General features: G+C 32.4%; 2 protein-coding genes across 2 annotated transcripts; both read right to left on the bottom strand.

The window, feature by feature from the left end:
* Window positions 1-2,482: 2,482 nt before the first annotated feature.
* Window positions 2,483-9,896, bottom strand: LOC133190172 (uncharacterized). Its single transcript, XM_061325655.1, has 4 exons — window positions 9,812-9,896; window positions 9,389-9,565; window positions 9,059-9,193; window positions 2,483-2,903 (listed from the first exon to the last, which is right to left on the bottom strand). Exons 1-4 carry the CDS (start codon window positions 9,894-9,896, stop codon window positions 2,734-2,736), a joined length of 567 nt encoding a protein of 188 aa, XP_061181639.1. The 3' UTR covers window positions 2,483-2,733.
* A 2,298-nt stretch (window positions 9,897-12,194) lies between these two features.
* LOC133190609 (uncharacterized) lies at window positions 12,195-20,875 on the bottom strand. Its single transcript, XM_061326298.1, has 8 exons — window positions 20,688-20,875; window positions 20,319-20,495; window positions 19,979-20,113; window positions 19,588-19,752; window positions 14,081-14,180; window positions 12,923-13,091; window positions 12,596-12,752; window positions 12,195-12,446 (listed from the first exon to the last, which is right to left on the bottom strand). Exons 1-8 carry the CDS (start codon window positions 20,779-20,781, stop codon window positions 12,271-12,273), a joined length of 1,173 nt encoding a protein of 390 aa, XP_061182282.1. The 5' UTR covers window positions 20,782-20,875; the 3' UTR covers window positions 12,195-12,270.
* Window positions 20,876-21,244: the final 369 nt, after the last annotated feature.

Below are 21,244 nucleotides of genomic sequence, written 5' to 3'. Positions count from 1 at the left end.
GCACACGTCGGGTGTGACCGGTCGGCAGGGGATGCTCACTCCTCAATGGCACCTGATCCCACTTCTGATGTCTTAGAGGTCCGTGTTTGCTCTACTCCTATTTTGTAATGTTTAATGGACTTTTGAGCTCGAATACTATTCGTTATCTCCACATGTTTCATTATTGTGATTTTAATGTAAGTAAGAAGAGTTCAATAATGTTAATTTATAACATCAAGATTCTTTTTGCACATAAAGGATACAATTTGTGTTTTATTCTTTTGTTTTCTTTGCTTTGTATTGTGTTTTATAGGGTCACTGTCTGTAAACAGCTGTTGCAGAGAACTACTGAAAAAACATTAATACGGCTTTATACGTTTATGTCCTTTTACTGTTGAAGTGTGTACCAAAAAACGACAATTTTTTTTTGTAAAAAAAAAACTATACTTGTGGGCTTTCAGAATTAAAATTTATGAAATACGTGGGTTGTTCGGAAAGTTCGTGGACTATGCCAATCTTCGTTATACTATCTTCGAGAAATTTAAAATGAGCACATTATCACATGCAAAACTATTCATTTTGTTTAAGTGTGAAGTTTCATTCTATGTGATTTAATAGAATTCATGTTATTTAATTTTAAAATCAACACGTTTTGTAACCACGGCGCAAACTCAACAACACTGTAACGTCAAAAACATACCGACACGAGGTTCTCAAAAATACTACATTGTATCCCTATAGATTTCACACAGTATTGCCCAATACCAGTGCACTCATTAAAAACGTTCCTCTATCAATTGAAATCTATTTTGCTAAAAATTGTTCCAGTAGCATCATTTTGTTTGTCAATGTTATATTTTTTTCACTGCATAAGTGTGCTTTCACAAGATCAGCATCTGTGAAGCGCCAAACTCTTAGAATGGCGTTACTATCTTTTCAATGTTTTTGATAAGATTTCTACAGATAATCCGTTTTCTCACAGATCACCATTGTCTAAGCAGAGTAGTCTATCCTTCAAATACCGCTTGTACCATGTGCACATACATGCAAGACTCGCTTTTGACAAATTCCCTACTTCCTCCGGCATTTTCAGAGTTTTTTTCTGGAGTTTTCCAGAGTACAACACAAAATTATATGGTTAACTGCTGCTCCGTGACTTTCTACTACGTCATCTTTTTTGCCTTTTTCAATGAGGACTACCTATCTTCTGAAACTGATTTTTTTTCAACGATGCAAAATATAAAGTCATAATTTGGAATCACAAATGATGAAACAATTCTTAATTTGAACATGTAGAATTTTCTCTTTTTTGTGTCATTTCACAGAAGATATGACTGTAGACATTATTTAGTGTGTTAATTGTAATTTACAAAATTTTGACCTGCTCCGTGATCCGATTCTCGCATTTTTAAAGTCTAAATAACTTTGAAATAAACCACTATATTTAAAAAAAAAATTTAATACACATCATTTAAATTTACTGTTGAAATATTTCTTCCAAATTTGGATATTATATGACGTTAAGTAAAAAGGTTATGACGGTAGTCCACGAACTTTCCGAACAACCCTCGTACTCGTGGAAAGGTTGTAAATTTGCAATAATCTGTGTAACCTCATATATTTCCAGGATTCGTGTTCAGATAAAGCTCTCTTCGCAAGTATTTCTCCAAAGTACTTATATTCCCATGCTTATAAAATTTGTAATAATTAATACCCATAGGATGCATATTATCAACTCTTTAGATTCTGTATGTGAATCTACATATTCTGATCCTTTGTTATTTGACTGTAAGTCCTACAATTACATGGACGTTGCATCATGAATGGGATGCTTTGGATGTTTTATGTTACATTTGCTGAGTGAGCTGAGCGTCCTAAGAGTACTTGCATTTCCAAGACATTCAACTTGATTGTTGAACAAACTTGCATGGAAAACACCTTAAGGAATGCATAAAGTAAATGATGCTTCGTATGTTGCTATTTCCAAATAATGCTCCATTAGATACAGCGTACATACAAATATTCAAACATAAAGATACTCGACATTTCAAAGCCTTTTTGAAACTTTTCTTTAATACTTCTGTCATTCTGTGTATAAAATATTTCGTCTGTCTCTTTTGAAACCTTGAAAACCTTGGATTAGGGTCGGATTATGAATAAGAGGAACATCTGAAATTTTTTTAATAAAGTTTTCTTATTTCTAACTCAAACTGGCGTTTTCTTTGTAAAATTTATGAATCTTGAATTTTATAAAAGAGCACTGATTTACCCCTCATTGTTTGAATAAAATGTTTATTTTACAAATAAAATTTCTTTTGATGTGTGACACGATGATTGTACTATCGAGATATATGTAGACCGGTAAATATTCATTTCTGCATCACACTGTCCAATAAAGATCAGTTTTTCTTACTAACAGTTGTGTTTAAAGGAAAAAGCATCAGAATTTATCTGAAAGACTTTGATACAAATAACAATAAAAGAAAAAGTATAAAGACGGAGAACACACACGAATCAAATATCTGCTAACATGAAAAGATTCAATTTCTTACAACAAAGATTGACACATATATAGAATTGCACCATGCATTTTAAATGGTTTCAACATTGGTTCTAACGCATCATCAGCAAGTCATGCTAACGTTACAGGTCCCAGATGACACTCTCAGTCACGGTTTCAGCTGATAGCATACACACGGGTAGCTTTCAAAAAGACACATGTAGTGTTGACTCTAATTGAAAAATGTGTAATGATCAGGATTTATCTTGGCTTTTCTTGAAGTCTTGGACCATTGTTGATAATTCTCTCATAGACTCATAGATTCCCTCGCCAGTTGTCGCACATGCGGATTGAATGTACCATTTTCGTGACGTCAGCTTGTGCAAACACATCATTTCTGCCACTTCAGAGGGACTAAGAGCGTCTACAATATAAATAAAATTTATAATTATTTCGTTCCGCATAGCTACAGAGGCAAAGAAAATAGCTCTAAAAAAGGATCAGGTGAGCTAAAGAGGCAAAGAAAATAGAGTTTAAAAGGATCAGGGGAAGACGACTATGTTAGCCTTATGTTTATGTCAATTATTAAGAAAGTATAGGTAAATAATTCAGCAATTATTGAAAACGTCAAGATCGGATTTATATGATCATCAATTCAAGGTTTGTCATTTAGAGAGCATTGTGCATTTCCTGGTGCATTTTATTTTACTTTCTTCACATACTTTTGTTATTGTGGCTAAATTTAAGTTTATTTTGATCAATCTACTGAAAATATTTGATATTTTCTCATGTATATAATGTTTTTATTAGCCTATATTGTCAAAAAAAGCATCCGATCGCCCTAGTTGCATTAGATCTTCATTCAATGACCAAAGACTCCATTTTAGCTCACCTGAGCTGAAGGCTCAAGTGAGCTTTTCTGATCAAAGAGTGTCCGGTGTCCGTCTGTCGTCTGATGTCCATAGTCTGTAAACTTTTCACATTTTCGACTTCTTCTCAAGAACCACTTAGCCAATTTCAAACAAACTTGCCATAAAGCATCCTTGGGTGAAGAGGATTAAAGTTTGTTCACAGGAAGTGCCGCATCCTCTTTCAAGGAAAGATAATTAAGAATTCGTAAAAATTTGGTGGCATCATTTAAAAATCTTCTCTAGAACCACTGGGCAAGAAAAGATGAAACTTAGGTGAAAGCTCCATTACATACCCTAGATTCAAGTTTGTTCATAACTCCCGGGGGTAGGGCAGGGCCACAAGATGGGGTCGAATTTTTACACAGGAATATATAGGAAATGTCTTTAAAAATCATTTTCTCGAGATCAGCAAAGCCATGATTACTCATGATAGAAGTATCCTCAGGTAGTGTATACTAAAGTTTGTTCCAATCATGACCCCTGGGGGTATGGCAGGGCCACAAAAGGGGGTCAACGTTTACCATAGGAATATTTAGGAAATATCTTTAAAAATCTTCTTCTCAAGAACAGCTAAGCCATTATTAGTCATTTTAAAGGGGCCTGGACACAGATTTGAAGCTAATATTTTCTCAATTTTTCTGTATGATATGACTTATATTTTGCTGTAGGATTTCACACGGAAATTAAATAAAAGCGTGTTCAGAAACCTCTTTTATCTGGAAATCATTGAAACTACGAATTTCGGGATACGTTTGGTTGTTGACACACTCTTGCACTTTCAGAAAGTAAACTTTATCCTTAATACTAAGAAAAGTAGAAATTTTGTTGTGTATTAATGAAAAATATAAAACTATAATCCAGAAGATTCAGAGTAGAGGTGTGAGAAAGCAAAATCAACTCACCAGTGTTGTCAGTCCGTGCTCATTGATGTGTGCAGAGTTTAACAAATTTAACACACCCGGTGAAACGTAAACATTAACAAAAACAGAGCTCGTGCCATGTTTACAAAAACAGGTATTTGACGTGATGTAAAGAAGAATTTCATTTCCATTGCATTCTAAGAATAACCATGTAATTTCAATTCATTTAATTGGTTTTATTATTTGAAGAGGCATAGAAATTTAAAATGCAAACAATGCAACTGTGTCAAGGTCCCTTTAATACAGAAGTATCCTCATGTAGTGTAGATTCAAGTTTTTTTTTCAAATCATGACCCATGGGGGTAGGGCGGGGCCAAAACAGTGGATCAAAGTTTTACATAGGAATATATAGGTGTAATGGTTAGGGGCATTTGAGTAAAACGCATTGAAGACTTCATATAGTGGAATAACCTGACAACCCTTGGAATGGACGAGCCAAACCAAATGGTGTATCTATACTTATAAATTAATAAATTTTGCAAATAAACTCCGAAACGGGTACACCAGAGTTTTTACTTACCCCTCTAACAATAAACTAGATACAAGATGATGTCCGTAAACTATATTTAGATTTCATTCGCATAGTAAGTATCGTACATTAAATCAAAAGTCTACTTTCAATTTCTATAAACAGCCATGAAATAGCAAAAACGTGAGAACGGTGGCGTTTCCGGTTGGCGGATCTAAGTTACTGGCAATTTTTAATGACACTGACAACAAGCAATCGTTTATTTATTTCATAAAACGTCATCACTGAATTATTCAATCAAAACTTAATTTAAATGATATAAAAGAAATAATTTGTGATAACCGATTATAAAGGGAAACGTGCAAATTATTTTCGTCATTCACTGATCTTAATATTGACGGAAGCTTCTAGAACATCATATAGCATCGAGCCCGATGTTAAAAAGAAAAACGAGGCGATTACTACTGCATAACTAAAAAAAGCTTTTGTGTGAATAGTCATTGAAATAATGGTAAATCATTGATAACACTATTAGTTGTGAATATATTTATATATCGAAAGACTATTATTATACATGTATGTAGTAGGTTTTCCTAATAAATTTATCGGTAAAATTTGTATATATAGGCTATATTCCTTACTGAGGGCATCATGGCAACGAACCCGAAGTACAATCTGTACTTCGTAATAAACTTGCTTACATGAAAAGAAAAAAAATTAATGAATAAGATATTGTTCAAATACAACTAAAGATGTAAAATTTTGTGCTTTAATCAATACATTCCAGTTTTTTTTTTCTGAATACAGTCTTTTGTATCAAATACTCGGCCTATTCATAGGGCGTTAAAAGCTCATTTTTACACAGGTACTTGGGTCTTGGTTTATAAATATGTATGTACCTTATTGATATGTAAAAAAGGAAAAGTAATTAAAGTACATTTTTAACGTATCAATAAGGTACAAACATGTTTATAAGCCAAGACCCAAGTACCTGTTAATCCCCCCCCCCCCCCAAAAAAAAAAAAAATCAATCAGTAAAATGTGCATACTGGCTGCTTTTATCCTTGACGGAAATGAAATAAGAGCATCTGAAGTTCAATGTCCATAACACAGGTTTCACAATAAACGTCAATTAATAAAATTGTTATTTTTCAAGTTTTTAAAAAAGGGGGGGTGGTGGAGACGTACATCTACTTCATGCGGGATTTTGAACAAAATATGTTTTCCTGCTATAAGTCTGTAGGCTGTCAGTAGAAACTATAATATATTTTCAGTCGGTAGTGGTATAAATTCAATTCCCCGCGCTTGCGCGGGATTTCATCTAGTAAGACAAAACTTTGGGAAAGTCAGGCATTCAGAAGTAGCTGATGAATTTGGATGTTGAATCAGCAATAAAGAAGCTAAGGTATTCCATCTCTAATAGCAACAGATTCAATGAAATTGAATATATAACAGATATGTATGTGTTGAATACTCACTATATTTAGACATAATTCCCATTTATTACAATAAGCATGTAAGAGTGAGATGTGTCCTAATTTATGACCTTGAATTTTGTTAAGAGTTATCTCCCTCTGTTCTGATTAAGGAGGGATTCTTCTCTTAAGAACACTTATTTCTTATATTTAAAAATCAATATAATTTTCAGAGAATCAAGAACCCAATATCACTAAGTGATGGTATTAGTTAGATTAAATTTGACCGTTTTATATTAGAGGCAAGGTCAGGTCAAGGTCAGTACCTTTTCCCTGGACATTAAGAATAAAAAAATACTGTTGCAAATCATGCGATGCCTACTTCTATTTCAATAAATAAAATATTTTTCTTTTTGCATAAAGAGATATTACCATATAGGATCTATTAGATGATATTACCAAATTGACATAAATAATTTAACTAAAATGGATATTGGCTAATCCGAATTTTCTCTATTTTTCTTAAAATTTAAAGATATTTTAGTTGTTTTTATATGCTTCCTATATTTAAATTTTTCTTATTTTCACATATGGAAAAGTTGTCACATAAAGATTCAAAATAATATAAAAACAAAATGTTTTTACCGTTTACTAAGAGAGAAAAAACACTTTTTACGGATTTTTGGCTCAAATCTGAACTTAGATTGGAAGCTTTTAAAAGCTAACAAATTGTACTTTGTTTGGAAAATCATATTTATTTGATATATTTTAAAACTTTAGTCCCTTATTATTAATTTAACTTACATTTAAAAATTTTCTCCAAGTCTTCAATTGTGTAAAAATTATAACTAAATTCATTGTTCTTTAATTATTTTGAGAGGCAGAAAAGAAGATATTTTCATACGCCGTCATTCCGTCAAAAGTATAGTCCCTGCTAGATTTCAAACTCAGTTTACCATTTCTAATTAAAGTTGTACAATTGTGATGAGGAAAGAAAAATATCATCTTTTAAATCTCTTACATCTAAATATTTAAAACATATAAGCAAATATACTTTTAATATTTCATCTAGTCAGAAACCAGACAAGAATCCCTCCTTAATGAAAAAAAATCAATTTAAAAAAAAACTTATCTGGTAAAAATAAAATCGTTTTCAATTGTCATTCTATTTCTGATGTTTTAATGCATCTTTCCACCAGAGTATTTATTGATATTCTTATTATTTGATTTTTATTTTTAAAAAAATGCTTGTCCCCACAGACTTCAATGTAATCTTTGTTAATTAATTACTGCTTAGTTAATTACATTTTTGAAACTTTCTCTTGGTAAATCCTTTCTACTGTAAAATACTTTAAATTAATATCAGAGTATTATGTACGTGATGGACATTTAAGGGTTGAGGATTGAAAACAAGGGTAAGAGCAAAACAAAAGTATAAAAGTTCTTAAAAAACCACGTCAAGTACCGGTATCCTAGGGAATTGATGTTTAGTTCTGGGTGTAGTTAATCTGAAGAAGATTGAGACATCCGGTTCTTATCTATCAATGAGAACTTAGGGGAGAAACATGGTGCAAGTAGTACCCTACCCTGTCCCCGTCTCTAGATAAGAGAAAATTTAAGTATTGTGTGATATACCCTCAGACAGAGGTGTCTTAATAATCATTCCAATCATTAACTCAGACATAGTTAAAGGAAAACCTATATATCTCTTGTAAGAACCTGATCAAACATGTTACATAGGAAATATCTTCAAAATCTTTTCAAGAACAACTAAGCCATTATTAGTCATATTTATACAGGAGCAACCTTAGGTATTGTGGAATCGTTTGTTCAAATCATGACCCCCAGGGGTTTGGGGGCACAACAGAGGGTCAAAGTTTTGCATAAGAATATATAGGAATCATCTTGAAAAAATCTTGTGCTCAAGAACAGCAAAGCCATAATTAGTCCTATTATTATGGAAGCATCCTCAGGTAGTGTAGATTCAAATTTGTTTAAATTTAGGATTGGTAGGGTGGGGGTACAATGAGAGATCAGATTTTTACGTAAGAAAACATGGGGGAAAATCTTTAAAATTCTTCTGTTTAAGAACAGCAAAGCCATGATTAATAATATTGATACGTAAGCATCCTGAAGTAGTGTAAATTACCCCCCTCCCCCGTTCAATACTGAACTGAACTATGTGGTCCATGGGCCTCTTGTTCAATTTTGGATCCTAATTAACTGACTAAATGAAAATGCAACTTTGTTGATATGGTAGATGTTGATCGATAACAAATAAACAGAAAAAAATTATACAAACATGAATTCATTTTTATTTAAAGAAAGTAAATATAATAGACTTCCTTCTCCGTATTAATTCTGTCATGATTAACTGTATTTGACCTCTTGATTTTCTTTTTAATTTAACATGATTCTGTTCCTGTTAAACATTTGCAAACAAAGACAGCTGTAAACATACCTAAAAAGTGCTTTTATTAATTACTTTTGGGAAAGTAATAACTATAGATATTATTGTTGAAAACAAGGCTTGAAATAATTGATGGCCCGCCGGTCTTGGGGCAGTATAATTTGGATTTGGGTTAGTGCTGTGTAGAGGACATGTGTTCCTTGTACCAGTGATTATTTTATGCATTTCAAGATTCATTTACAATCGGGCTAGTTAAACGAGGCAGGTTCGTTTGTCCAAATTCTATTTGGCTACAATTTTCCTTGTTTTGTTAGGTTGTACTATGAAATAATGACATGAATGATGCAAGGTAAATTTAATAAATGGATATTTGAAAGTAAAATCGATTTAAATGCAGGAAATAATACTCTCATTTTGATTCAAAAGGTACTGAAAAGGTAAAAAATATATATACTTGGAAGATCTTGCTTATTAGCAATTATCACCACTGGGACTCCCCTCATTTCCTCACATTGTAGGATTCCAAATAGTTCTTCGCGTGCCTCGGCAATTCTTTCTCTATCGTTGCTGTCCACAACATACACTAAGCCTAAATTTAACAAAAGGATATTTATTTGCTACAAATGTATATCAATGAAATGTCTTTCTTGGCTTATAAATTGTACATGTTTGTCTGCCGGTATACAAGCAATTTTAAAGGATTAACCAATTTAAGATTATAAATGTATTAGTCCTCCGTAGAACGTTAAGGGATCAAATAGGATAATAAAATGCGGTTCCTCACCTTCTGTTGCTTGGTAGTAGTATCTCCACAGTTGTCGGAACCTGTCCTGTCCCGCGATGTCCCACACCGTAAAGGACACGCCCTTTATTGGGGACACGGTCTCCACATTAAATCCGATGGTAGGAATGGTGCATACATTCTCATTTAGTTTAATCTTGTACAAAATCGTTGTTTTCCCTACAAATGAAAATGGCCTCTACTTAAATCAAGGGGGGGGGGGGGTCAGCAATTTAACATCCAAGAAGATATTATTGTAAAAGTATTCAATAATTAATCAATTAGTGTATAAAATAGAAATTCTCAAACAAAATATTTAAAACATCAGTTTAATTAGATTTAAAAAAAAATTGAATAAATGCTTTAAAATGTTATAATTTAAAAAAGTGGTTTTAAAATTTTTAAAGAAAAGAAAACAGATTATACCTGCAGCATCTAAACCAAGCATAAGAATTTTGGCTGGTGATCCAGAAGAAAACAGAGCCGTTAATTTTGATAAAAGTGGACCCATACTTTTTTATTTCCCTATGTCGAATAATAGACGATCTCAGATTATTATTCTCTAAATCCATACATCCTTGTAGCCATACATAAATATATACCAGGTCTATCACATGGTATAATTTACATAAATTATTTAAACGCTGGCTTGTCCAGCGTGGAAGGTATGACAAAATAACTTTTTGTTCACTAACATACAGGAAGTAATGTTCTGAATGAACACATCTATATTTTATTATCTTGAGGTATATCAGGAAGGAGAAATTCAGATACTTTAAAATGATTTTTCGAATCAATATTTCACGTTTTTGTTTATAGGGTTTCAATCGATTTTTGGTTCTTATGAAAATTTTATTATCAAAGCTGGGGCTAAAATCTACATACTCACATTTGTGAGAAATAACTATGTCCTCTGCAAGACTTATCTGCAATGAGAAACTCTTAATCAGATTTCTAATTTTTGGCTTTTCTCAAGCCCTACATAATCAGGAATTTGTTCTTAGAATTGTATCGACTAACATTTTTGTCCAAATATAAATTTTCTCTTGAAAAACAATTTTATAATTTTCCCCTTTAATTTATTCAACCAAAAATCTTTTGGGTTTTCGATATAAGGCTGATGGCTAAAATTTATATTCTCTTGAACGTTGATATCCTCTTATTCCCTTATCTAACTTTCAAAATGAGAGTTTGTCTAAGTTTGTTTAAGAATTGTTTTATGAATTATTGAGAGTAATTGTCGATTTCCAATCTTTTAATTTGATACTAGTAAGTTCCAGAACTTTTGTAACTAGGGATATTTTTCAATTTTTTTTCTCTCAATAATTTGTCTTTTGGATTGTATTGGTTTTGTTCTAAAATGTTAAGGGATCATAACCACATAGAGTGATGGGATAATAACTGAAATTAGTAATAGGGCCTTGATTTTTGGTAGTTTGTGTTGAGAATAAGGTTTGGCTGCTAATTGTTCATTATTATTTTCTTGATACTGAACAAATGTTTTCTAAGATTGAAATTCATGACATCGAATTGGGCTGATGGATATAAGGTAGGATATCTGTAGATGTCTATGAATTGCTCTAAGGCTATAACTTTTGCACACTTTCTCAGTTTTCTTTTACATGTTTATTTGAGTTCGGCCAATCTTTTTAAAGACCTTTATTGCCTATTTAATATGTCTACTTAAGTTTTGTAATTCATTTTTTGAACTCCAATAAGAAAACCTCTTGCACTATTTGCTAAACTGCTGACAAAGTAAGTTTTACCAAAATCATGATGTTATTTATTCAAAAAATAGTGCCCCAACATTTTTCTCTCCAAATGCTGTAAGATCCAGAACATATACTAGTATATATATATATATAGATATAGATATAGATATATAAATTTTTTTGTACTATCAAGCAGTCTAATAGTTTATGTACTGTCACACGTTTTTAACTTTGATTTCAGAAAGTTTCATTTGTACATTTTGTCCATTTAATCAAATTCAAATAATATTTCCATCCTCAATATTTCCCCTGATCGAAAAAAGCTTTTCACCTTTCTCACACCAGAGTACACCCGATAGACCGGACGCAATTCATAGCTCTGCGGATTTATAAACTTCAAATTAAACATGTAACACTGTAAATATTAAGTGTTTGGTAGTTTAGTAGTAGTGCTAGTTGTTTTTGTTTCTCTGTTTCCTTTGTTTTTATGACTTCTTAACTTTTTTCTTTGTCCTGAGTAAGGGACAGGTTGTCCCGAAAATTTGACAATTTATATATATATATATATATATATATATATATATATATATATATATATATATATATATATATATATATATATATATATATATATATATATATATATATATATATATACTGTATGTGTACCGCTAATTCATGAATACCGCCAACAACTCCATACATGTACCCAGTGATTGTGCTAAATTTTGAATACGCCTATTTATGTACACGTACAGTATATAGGGTTTAAATATTGTTTTACCCTATCTATTAAATCGAGATTTTGCTTGCTTGCATTCAGTAAGTTACAATAAGGTGTCTAGTTGCATAGCTACGGGTAACATGAAAATTAAAATGAAGGGGAAAACAGATTTATAAACAATACTTAACTTTAACAATACAAAACTTTGGTAATCAAGCAAGACAGTATTTATTTAACATTCTGACATAAATTATGAAGGAAATTAACAACTTCAAATAATTTACCAAACTAGTCCAATTGATATTGGCATAAATAATCAAAATGAACTGAATATTTCACATTAAAAGTATAAATCTATGACACCCATCTTAAATATATTTTTTGTTCATCATTATAAGCTTCACATTGATTGGTACACTTGAATCAAGAACATATTTTATTTGTTATATTCATTTAACTTGTTTTACTCTCTCCCTTTTATATTCTTTGATCATCGTTGCTAATTCTTGCATAGCATCGAAGATTCCTTCCCCTGTTGTTGCGCATGCGGATCGAATAGACCATTTTCGGGGCGTCAGTATGTGTAAGCACATCATATCTGCTATCTCAGAAGTACCTAAAGGATCTACATTGAAAATATCTTCAATTGTTTAAAATTCTACGGGTAAGTGAATTGATTTATATTTTCTTGTAATACCTGCAATTATCTGATTCCAATTTTCATAAGTCTTTTCATAATACCAAAAAGATATAAAAAGTTTAAGATCTAAATACTTGAGAGATCTTGTTTGTTAGCAATAATCATCACAGGGACTCCCGTCATCTCCTCGTTTTGTAGGACATTAAAGAGTTCCTCTCGAGACTCTGTGATTCTATCACGATATCCACTATCCACCACGTAAACCAATCCTAAAACAGATACATGTGTATTGAATCGCGACAACAAGGAGATCCATTGATCGCCTATATTGGTTGTCAAAATTAGATTTATTATAGTTCATTTTTGTTTTCCCAAGTGTCCTTTTGTACACGCATTAAAAATTCTAATCTTTATGAGTTAATATAAATCTAAATCAGTCTTAGAAACTTATACCCTCTGTTTTGGTAGTAGTACTTCCAGAGTGATCTCATTCTGTCTCGACCACCTAGGTCCCACACGGTAAAGGACACACCCTTTACTGGGGACACGGTCCCCACGTCAAATCCCATGGTAGGAATGGTTGTTTGGTTGTCTCTGAGATTAAGTCTGTAAAATATTGCTGGTTTTCCTACAAGCAAATAAATGAATAAATCTATCTACTCATTTCTACTCAAGAGTAGTAGTAGGGGCACATTAAAATGTATTCATATGCAAATATTGCTAGGATTTGTTAAGTCAAGTCTTTCTTCAAATTATGGACTCAGGGGTTTTTACTAGGGATGGCAATTTGTAATCGGTTAACCGGTTACTCGGTCGGAACGATGGTAATCGGTTAGAAAATCTGTAAAAAATAAAATATAAAGAAAATGTGTATTTTGATACGATTAACCGATTAATCGGTCGGAACGTCTTTTGGTTAACCGATTAGTAATTCTGTATTCGATTGCCATCCCTAATTTTTACCCAATAAATGTATGTAGGGGCAAAAAAAAAAATTCCAAGGAACAGTAGGCCTTTTACTCATATTTGAAATTTGGATATCCCCCATGAAGCGTAGATTCGAGTTCTGTGTTATGTCATAACACCTTGTTGCTAGGGTGGAGTCACAATAAGAGGCCCAAAAATTTCAGGAATATAATGAGGTTCTAATATTTATCTTCTTCAAAGGGCCAAGCTGTGATTCAAATGAGCATTGTGGGCCATAGGCCTCTATTTTAAATCGATCCTTAAATTTACATTTGTCGCCCACGTTGCGCAGTTGTTAGAGCGTTTGCTCTAGAGTATAAGGAGTCGATCCTTACTTCGCAGGTTCGAATCCCATTGCGGGACGTGGAGATCGGTCCTTCGGATTAGACCTTATAAACCGAGGTCCCATGTCGCAGTAAGGTGCTGGCACTAAAAAGATCACTCATTGCTCAATGGCCCTTTGTGCCGAACATAGGTTTAAATTCGCAGCCCTCTATCGGTTTGTTTTGGCGTCTCCATATAAGTGAAAAATTCTCGAGAGGGATGTTAAGCAACAACAAAAACATAAAATTACATTTATCAAAAACATTTTCTTAAGCACAGAACAAAACTTTTAAGAAAATCATTAATTATTTTTAAATTTTGTTAAAAGTGCAGCATCTAAGCCAAGTATAAGAATTTTGGCAGGTGATCTAAAGGAAAAAGACTCCAATAGAATCGTTAATTTAGATAAAAGTAAACCCATGGACCATAGTAATTAGATTGTTGGTTTAAATCTTACCTTTATTTAGTTATTGCATTGATTGGAGTCCTTATATAAAATACATGTACCAGGAACATTTTACACTGAAGTGCTGGTTTGATGAACTTTTTATTTCCAGCGTGTAAAGTATGACAAAACACCAGCTTCTGAATGAAAACACCGATCAAGGTGGTTCGTATAAATGTCTCAATAACATAATCCCTAGTTAACCATACCGGAAGGAAGATATATATGAAGATTATTTATTTTCAGCGAAATTTATTTGTCAAATTTTAACTGTTTATATACATTGTATATATTTTAAATCTCCTCGCACTTTCATGGATTCGAAGTATAAAACTGCATTTATTTCCACTTATATATTTAAATGTGATTAATGATCACAAAAAAATGTGAAGGTTGCGACCTTTTTAAGATGTCAGACAAGTGAGTGAAGTATAATTATTTGCCAAATAAATAAATAAATCACATATTTTAGATAAACAGCATACTTAAGATAGAGTAAAATCTGGTTAAAGTGACAAAATTTTGATACTGGATATTACAAGTTACTGTAACTTGAGATATCTGGAAAACCGTTTTACAATGATGAGGCATAATCAGGAAATTCGTCTATTTGGTTTTGTTTGTCAAAGAACGATAGCTCTCATAGGAATTCGATAAAATACTTCCCTATTTTGAGCATTTGCGTGCAGAAAAAGTATTTTCTTAAAAAAATTTTTGAGAAGAAATTATATTGAAAACGAAATTTCAAAGCGCATCCAAGTCAAGAAGCCCATAAACGACCATTTGACGACGGCAGCTGCTGTATCTAAGCCGCGTCCTAGCCTGAGGTCTTTCAGTGACACAAGTAAGTTTGCCATCAACAATCCAATACATGTACTAAATAAAAGGACTCGCGATGTTGAGGCTATTTTACAATTTTAGTACCAGAGCTAAACCCATCAGTGATTTAATAAAAACCACAAAAAAACAAATAAACAAAACAAAAGAAAAAAAAAAAAAAACGCAATATGGGTAATTTTGGTTTGGATCGATAGGTATTGAACAGAACTACCCGGTTCCAGTCATAAAATAACAACTTAATAAATTTTGTACAAAATATAGAATTTTACAGCGCAAATAAAAGGTATCTTAAGCGTGTAACACGTTACATTTTAAGCTCCTATTTAAAGTACAAAGAGATAGCGTACCAATCAAGCTGTAACACTATGAAAAGTGTTACGTCAATTTTTCCGTAGCATCCTAAAAAATAACGTCAAACATCACCAACATCACGCGTAACGTCTAGTAAGCTATAGTTAATAATTGTTTTTCATATAGAAAAAAAACTCAACTTAATTACAACTATTTCTGATTTATTACTCTCAGTTATCAAATGATTATTAACCTCATTTAATCAATGAATACCATAAAAAGTTCCATTCATTCGATTCCTGTCTGTTGTATTGATGTTCATTTTTATATAGCCTACCAGAAACTTCTTGTTCGGATTCTGTGAAAAGGCTAGGGTATATTTTAAATATCAACCATCTAACAAATTTATTTCCACTGTGGGACGTGGAGACCGGCCCTTCGGATGAGACCGTATAAACCGAGGACCCTTGTCTCAGCAGATGTTGGCACGAAAAAGATCCCTCACTGCTCAATGGCCCTGAGTGCCGAGTATAAGTCAAAATTTGCAACTCTCCACCGGCAAGCGGTGGCGTCTCCATATGAGTGAAAAATTCTCGAGAGGGACGTTAAACAATAAACAAACAAACAAAAACAAATTTATTTACCTCGTATATTTGTAATAAAAACGCTATTTGAAGACCCAATTTTTTTACCGTACGGTTACCTGAGAAGAGGGAGTGGTCTTATTAGTACAGATGTTATTTACCTGGAGTGCCCTAATACTCAAGATGCCAAAAATTCATATACACATTGCATTATACAGGAAGTCTTTATGGTGATCATGGCCAACATTACACACGTTTCTTGTCTAATTCTGAGTGAAACAGTGATGAAACCAAATAATGCTTTTGCACGAACTTGATAATCTCAACATTTTCATCGAAAATTTTGATAAAAAAAATATCATGAATAAAGAAATATCCTTTTACTAAAAATTATATTAAAAAAACTAGATTGTAAGCTACAAAGCAATCATATCAATGATTTTTTAATTGTCAGTAAAAAATAATTACAAGGTATATTGTACGTGTAAATATTGAAAAAAAGTTCCATTTCTCTTCAGTACATTAACAATCTAGAAATTATTGATTTCCCTGACCGACACTGGTGCCCATGATGTTCATTTACGAATAAGGAATTTAGAGGAAATTCGAACTATGATTATGACATTTCTTCCACTACGTGGTGAAGAATTATTGCCAATTTTTGTAATCTAAATTTCTTCAATAAAATAAATACCATCCGAAGATAGTGCAATTTAAAAATAATCCCCAATTTATTGTACACGAAATACAATATTTACGTAACGTGTACCATTTGTGAGTTTTTTTTAAACATCTGCTTTTACAGATTAAACCTGTGATAATTTAAAAGGAATCTTCATAATTTTCAAACTTATTTCATGCCATCAGTGTCTAATTATCTTCTGTCAATTATTTTATTCCATTTTGTGTTGATTCATTTTATTGGGGGGGGGGGGGGGTGTCGCTATATTGTTACTGAATTGAGTTTCTGTGGACCCAAGCGACAAATCAAGCGGGGCACAGAAAAGAGGTTGTCGCGTAGTCAGGTAATTGTTATCGAAACATCCAATATCAGAACATCAGGTAGCACCGGTAGCTGGCCTGTCAATCAGATCAGTAGCTATTGTTTTATTTATGATTGACAGGCGGTATATTATTGATCTTGAACCAGGTAGATTTTGGGGGCGTTAACACAAAATTGGGTGTTTAAGGTAAACGGTATATAATAGAGGGATGTTTTCTAACCGTATGAACTATATAAATAAAATGAACGAACAGACTCCTTCTCTTTGAGAGATACCGCTCCAGATTATAAACATTTCTCTCTATACTTAAACATTTAAAGGTAATCTTTCTAAGTTTAAGAGATATCACTTTAGGTCAAAAGAAGTATCTATAAGAAATAAGATACATTGCACATCTTTCTAATTTAAAGAGATATTTATTTCTTTTTTGAAATGTGAAGATAACTAACAATGATCATTATTAGAAGTCCATTGAAATAAAACCATATTAAGAACAGAGCCAACGCAACGTCTGAAAATAGGTGTATGGTGGGATCAAGTAATAAATTAAAGGGGAGTAAGCATCCCCTTTCGACCAGTCACAACCGTTGTGTGCCCCTTCTCTTCATCGAGTAAAAGGAAAAATCCGTAGACAATTCAATGTGAAAATGAAATACGTTAATCAATATTTGACCTGACGAAAGACTATTTACAAACAAAGATATTGTATCGATCATAGAATTGAAAAAATCATTAATGATCACATTAAATAAATCGTGGCTTGTGGTTAAAATATGTATTTTCTGCTTTAAAACACACAATTCATGAATATTGAAGAGATAGTCATGTGATTAGAAGGAAAACATTGGAAGACGTATGAACGTAAAGAGCACAAACTGAGATATGTAATTTTTTATAACTAACAAGAGACTAGCTTTAGTGGTACTCCAGTAACGCACTCTGAACAAAGAACATTTCATAGTGATGTTCATCTTAATGTAACCTAACAGAGAGCATCAGATTTTTTGCAATATCAGTAATTTACTAAACTAATTACCCACGAATATCTACTATACACAAAAGGTAATTTAAAGTACAATATATTTGTTATGATATAAATTGCTTGTTATATATTGAATAACTGTATTAAGAAATCTGATGCAAAATAAGAACTTGTTAGTAAAACAAACCTTTTGAGAATCAAGGTGACTCAAAATGATTAGTTGAAACGCTTTATATGAAATATGGGGATAACGAACAGTTATCAAACTTAAAAGTCCACTGAAACAATACAAATCGGGAATAGAGCAAACACGGATCTCTGAAAAAACATCAGAGGTGGGATCAGGTGCCATGGAGGAGTAAGCATTCCCTGTCGACCAGTCACACTTGCCGTGTGAACATTGTCATGATCGGGCAAACGAAAAAATCCATAGGCAATTCAGTGTTTAAATAATAGCCTAAACTGTAGTATGAAAAAAGTCAGCCGACCTAATGATAGATTGTATTTGCTGACAAGGTCATTGTTTCGACCATAGAATTTGCGAAATGATGACTTTAAACGAGACTGTTGATATCCTTGTTTCATCAACGTGTTTGTCAATAGCTTGCCTCCTTTTAGAAATTGATCATAAATGGAGCATGCTCTTGCGTATTGAATCAACTGGGAGATCTAAACCTCATATGCAGGTGATAGGGGTATATTGCTACATAAGTAAGGGAAATTACATTAGTAAAGTTAAAGTCATCACGTTTATCATAAAGTTTTGTGTTAGGTTACCATTTACGTATTTTTCTAGTAAAATATCCAAATATGAATCAGATTTGTCAGACTCTGTGGTATCTTCTATTCAAGTCCACTTAATCGTGAAACAATGTCAAATTTAACTATTTTTGAAGCTTTGACTGAGTTTAAATAAATTAGTGCCTCAAGAAATACAAAGCTCAGTCAGACAGGTTTGATTGTGTAGAAAATGTGACTCAGATAAATCTATTATTCGTTAAAACGCACTCAAATGTTTAAGATTACATAAGGAAGTTATTTGTTTTTTGTTTTTTTATAAAGGACAAATACACATTAGCGAACAATACTGATATCAGATATTTACACACATATAATTTAATGAATATTTTTTAAAAACACAATTTACAATACTTCCAAACGTAAAATTGGGGAAAAACAAATACACAAAGAGGACTGTTATCGTTATGTTTCGCTGTAGTGGTTGACATTAATTTGTAGTTGCAGAATAATTGTTACATGTAGATGCAAACAAGATTGATCTGAGCAATTTCCAGCTCAACAAGAGAGAGAGTGTCTGACACAGCCGCTCATATTATTCAGTTTAAGTATCTCATCTAAAACACATTTCATTCTTATGCTTTTTTTACACTCATATGGTATGCATGGAACATGACTGTTGTTGCGCATGTATTATTTTCCCGGCCTGTTACATTGGCGGAATTTGGAGCGTGTATTGAAATTTAATAATTATAATCAATATGATAGAGATATCATATATGAATTAAAGCTGAAAATTGATCCATGATATGTTCTGTTGGTGCCGTATACAATTTTATGGATTCTAGATGATACTTTCAATTATGGTTTCAGCAGCTGATAATGGGTAGCTCTCTACAGAGGATAATGCGGTGTTTTCATTGAGACATGTGATATCAGGGGAATCAAGATTTATCAGAGTTCTCTTTCTTAAAGTCTTTGACCATAGTTGATAATTCCTTCATGGACTCATAGATTCCCTCTCCTGTTATTGCACATGCTGCTTGAATGAACCATTTTCGTGTGGTCAACCTGTGCAAGCGCATCATTTCTGCCATCTCCGAGGTACTTACAGCATCTTAAAGTAGTTTTAAGATTACAGTGTACTTTATTAGTTCTAATGAGTATAAATAGCTTTAAGCGTAACATATACATTTGCTAGTTTTCGATGGTAAAATGCAATTTCTATCATACTTTAAAAAAAACTGATCAAAAGTTTGAAACAGAAATTTAATTAAAACGAAAAATAAAATTTCTGATGGAGATTTGATTCCTTTTTAATTTGTTTATAAATTAATACATACTTGGAAGATCTTTTTTGTTAGCAATGATCACCACTGGGACTCCCTTCATTTCGTCATCTTGTAAAATTCCAAACAGTTCTTTACTTGATTCTGCTATCTTTTCTTTGTCGTTGCTATCCACCACATACACTAAGCCTTGAATTATCAACAGGAGATATCAATAAACTAAATTCATGACATTTCTCGGCATATAAATCCTGCTTATCGGTCAGTATTCCAAAAGGTTATTTTAACCTTTCAAACTTATAAAATTAACAGTGTTAGGTTTCAATTTGTAGGAAGTGTACGACACATATATGTAATTTTTTTGTATTAATACAGAGAATGTCCTTATACCTACCCTCTGATCCTTGGTAGTAGTGTCTCCACAGTGACCGCAGCCTGTCCTGACCCCCAACATCAAACACAGTAAAGGTCACGCCCTTTACAGGGGACAGGGTCTCCACATTAAATCCTATAGTTGGTATATCACTTATCTTCTCATTCAGTTTAAGCTTATATAAAATCGTCGTTTTCCCTACAAATAAAAATTATCATCTCCGATTTTAGCAGGAAATAAACAGAAAAATTTACATTTAACAGGTAAATTTAGAAAAAAAATGTAAAAACTAATGGATGAATTTAAAAAATATATATTAATTTCGTAATTTAGTAAATATAGATGCGCAACAATTCACATTTTACAAAATCTTTCAACAATTCATCATACCTGCATTATCTAAACCAAGCATAATGATTCTAGCACGTGATCCAGAAGAAAAAGACTCGAATAGATTCGTCAATTTCGATACAAATAAACCCATGTTATTTTAATTTCCTGTCAAATTAGTAGAAAAATATCAAAATTTATATATCCCTCTTGGTGCATATATTCGATTAAACATTTACATGATCCATTGTCCAGCATGAAAGATATGGCGAAAGACCTTGTGATTATGGACACAAGAACCGAGGTATTCCGAATACACCCTTTTAATATATTTTAAATATATCAGGAAGAAAAACTCTACATGAATTGATTTTTAAGTTACCTTTCTTCCTGAAACATTATACTAAAAGGGAAAAAGAAACGCATACGGGTGTATATCAATTTTTCAGAGGTTGAATTCTAATTATGCAAATATACCACCTGTATCATAGAGTTTGTTCATGACAAGGGTATCTTTAGAGATAAAACACAGATGAAGTCAATCGTTCATCAATTTTCAGAAATTAATTTCTTTGTATTTTTTCACGAAAAGTATACTTTATTCGAACACACTTGGT

The sequence above is a fragment of the Saccostrea echinata genome, unplaced genomic scaffold (genome assembly GCF_033153115.1).
Source record: "Saccostrea echinata isolate AGI-Se365-2 ecotype Australia unplaced genomic scaffold, CSIRO_AGI_Sech_v1 ptg000022l, whole genome shotgun sequence".
Lineage (NCBI taxonomy): Eukaryota > Metazoa > Mollusca > Bivalvia > Ostreida > Ostreidae > Saccostrea > Saccostrea echinata.
Note: the sequence above shows the minus strand (reverse complement) of the source record. Positions and strands in the feature narration are given on the sequence as shown.

Excerpts from the sequence above, each read along its gene's own strand:
- LOC133190172 (XM_061325655.1), bottom strand. The coding sequence starts at position 9,896 with ATGGGTCCACTTTTATCAAAATTAACGGCTCTGTTTTCTTCTGGATCA. Across the intron at positions 9,566-9,811 it reads GCTTGGTTTAGATGCTGCAG|GGAAAACAACGATTTTGTAC; the intron begins GTATAATCTGTT and ends TTTCATTTGTAG. Across the intron at positions 9,194-9,388 it reads CTACTACCAAGCAACAGAAG|GCTTAGTGTATGTTGTGGAC; the intron begins GTGAGGAACCGC and ends TGTTAAATTTAG.
- LOC133190609 (XM_061326298.1), bottom strand. The coding sequence starts at position 20,781 with ATGGGTTTATTTGTATCGAAATTGACGAATCTATTCGAGTCTTTTTCT. Across the intron at positions 14,181-19,587 it reads TAAGAAAGAGAACTCTGATA|TATGGTCCATGGGTTTACTT; the intron begins AATCTTGATTCC and ends CAATCTAATTAC. Across the intron at positions 12,447-12,595 it reads TAACAAACAAGATCTCTCAA|ATCCTTTAGGTACTTCTGAG; the intron begins GTATTTAGATCT and ends TTTTCAATGTAG.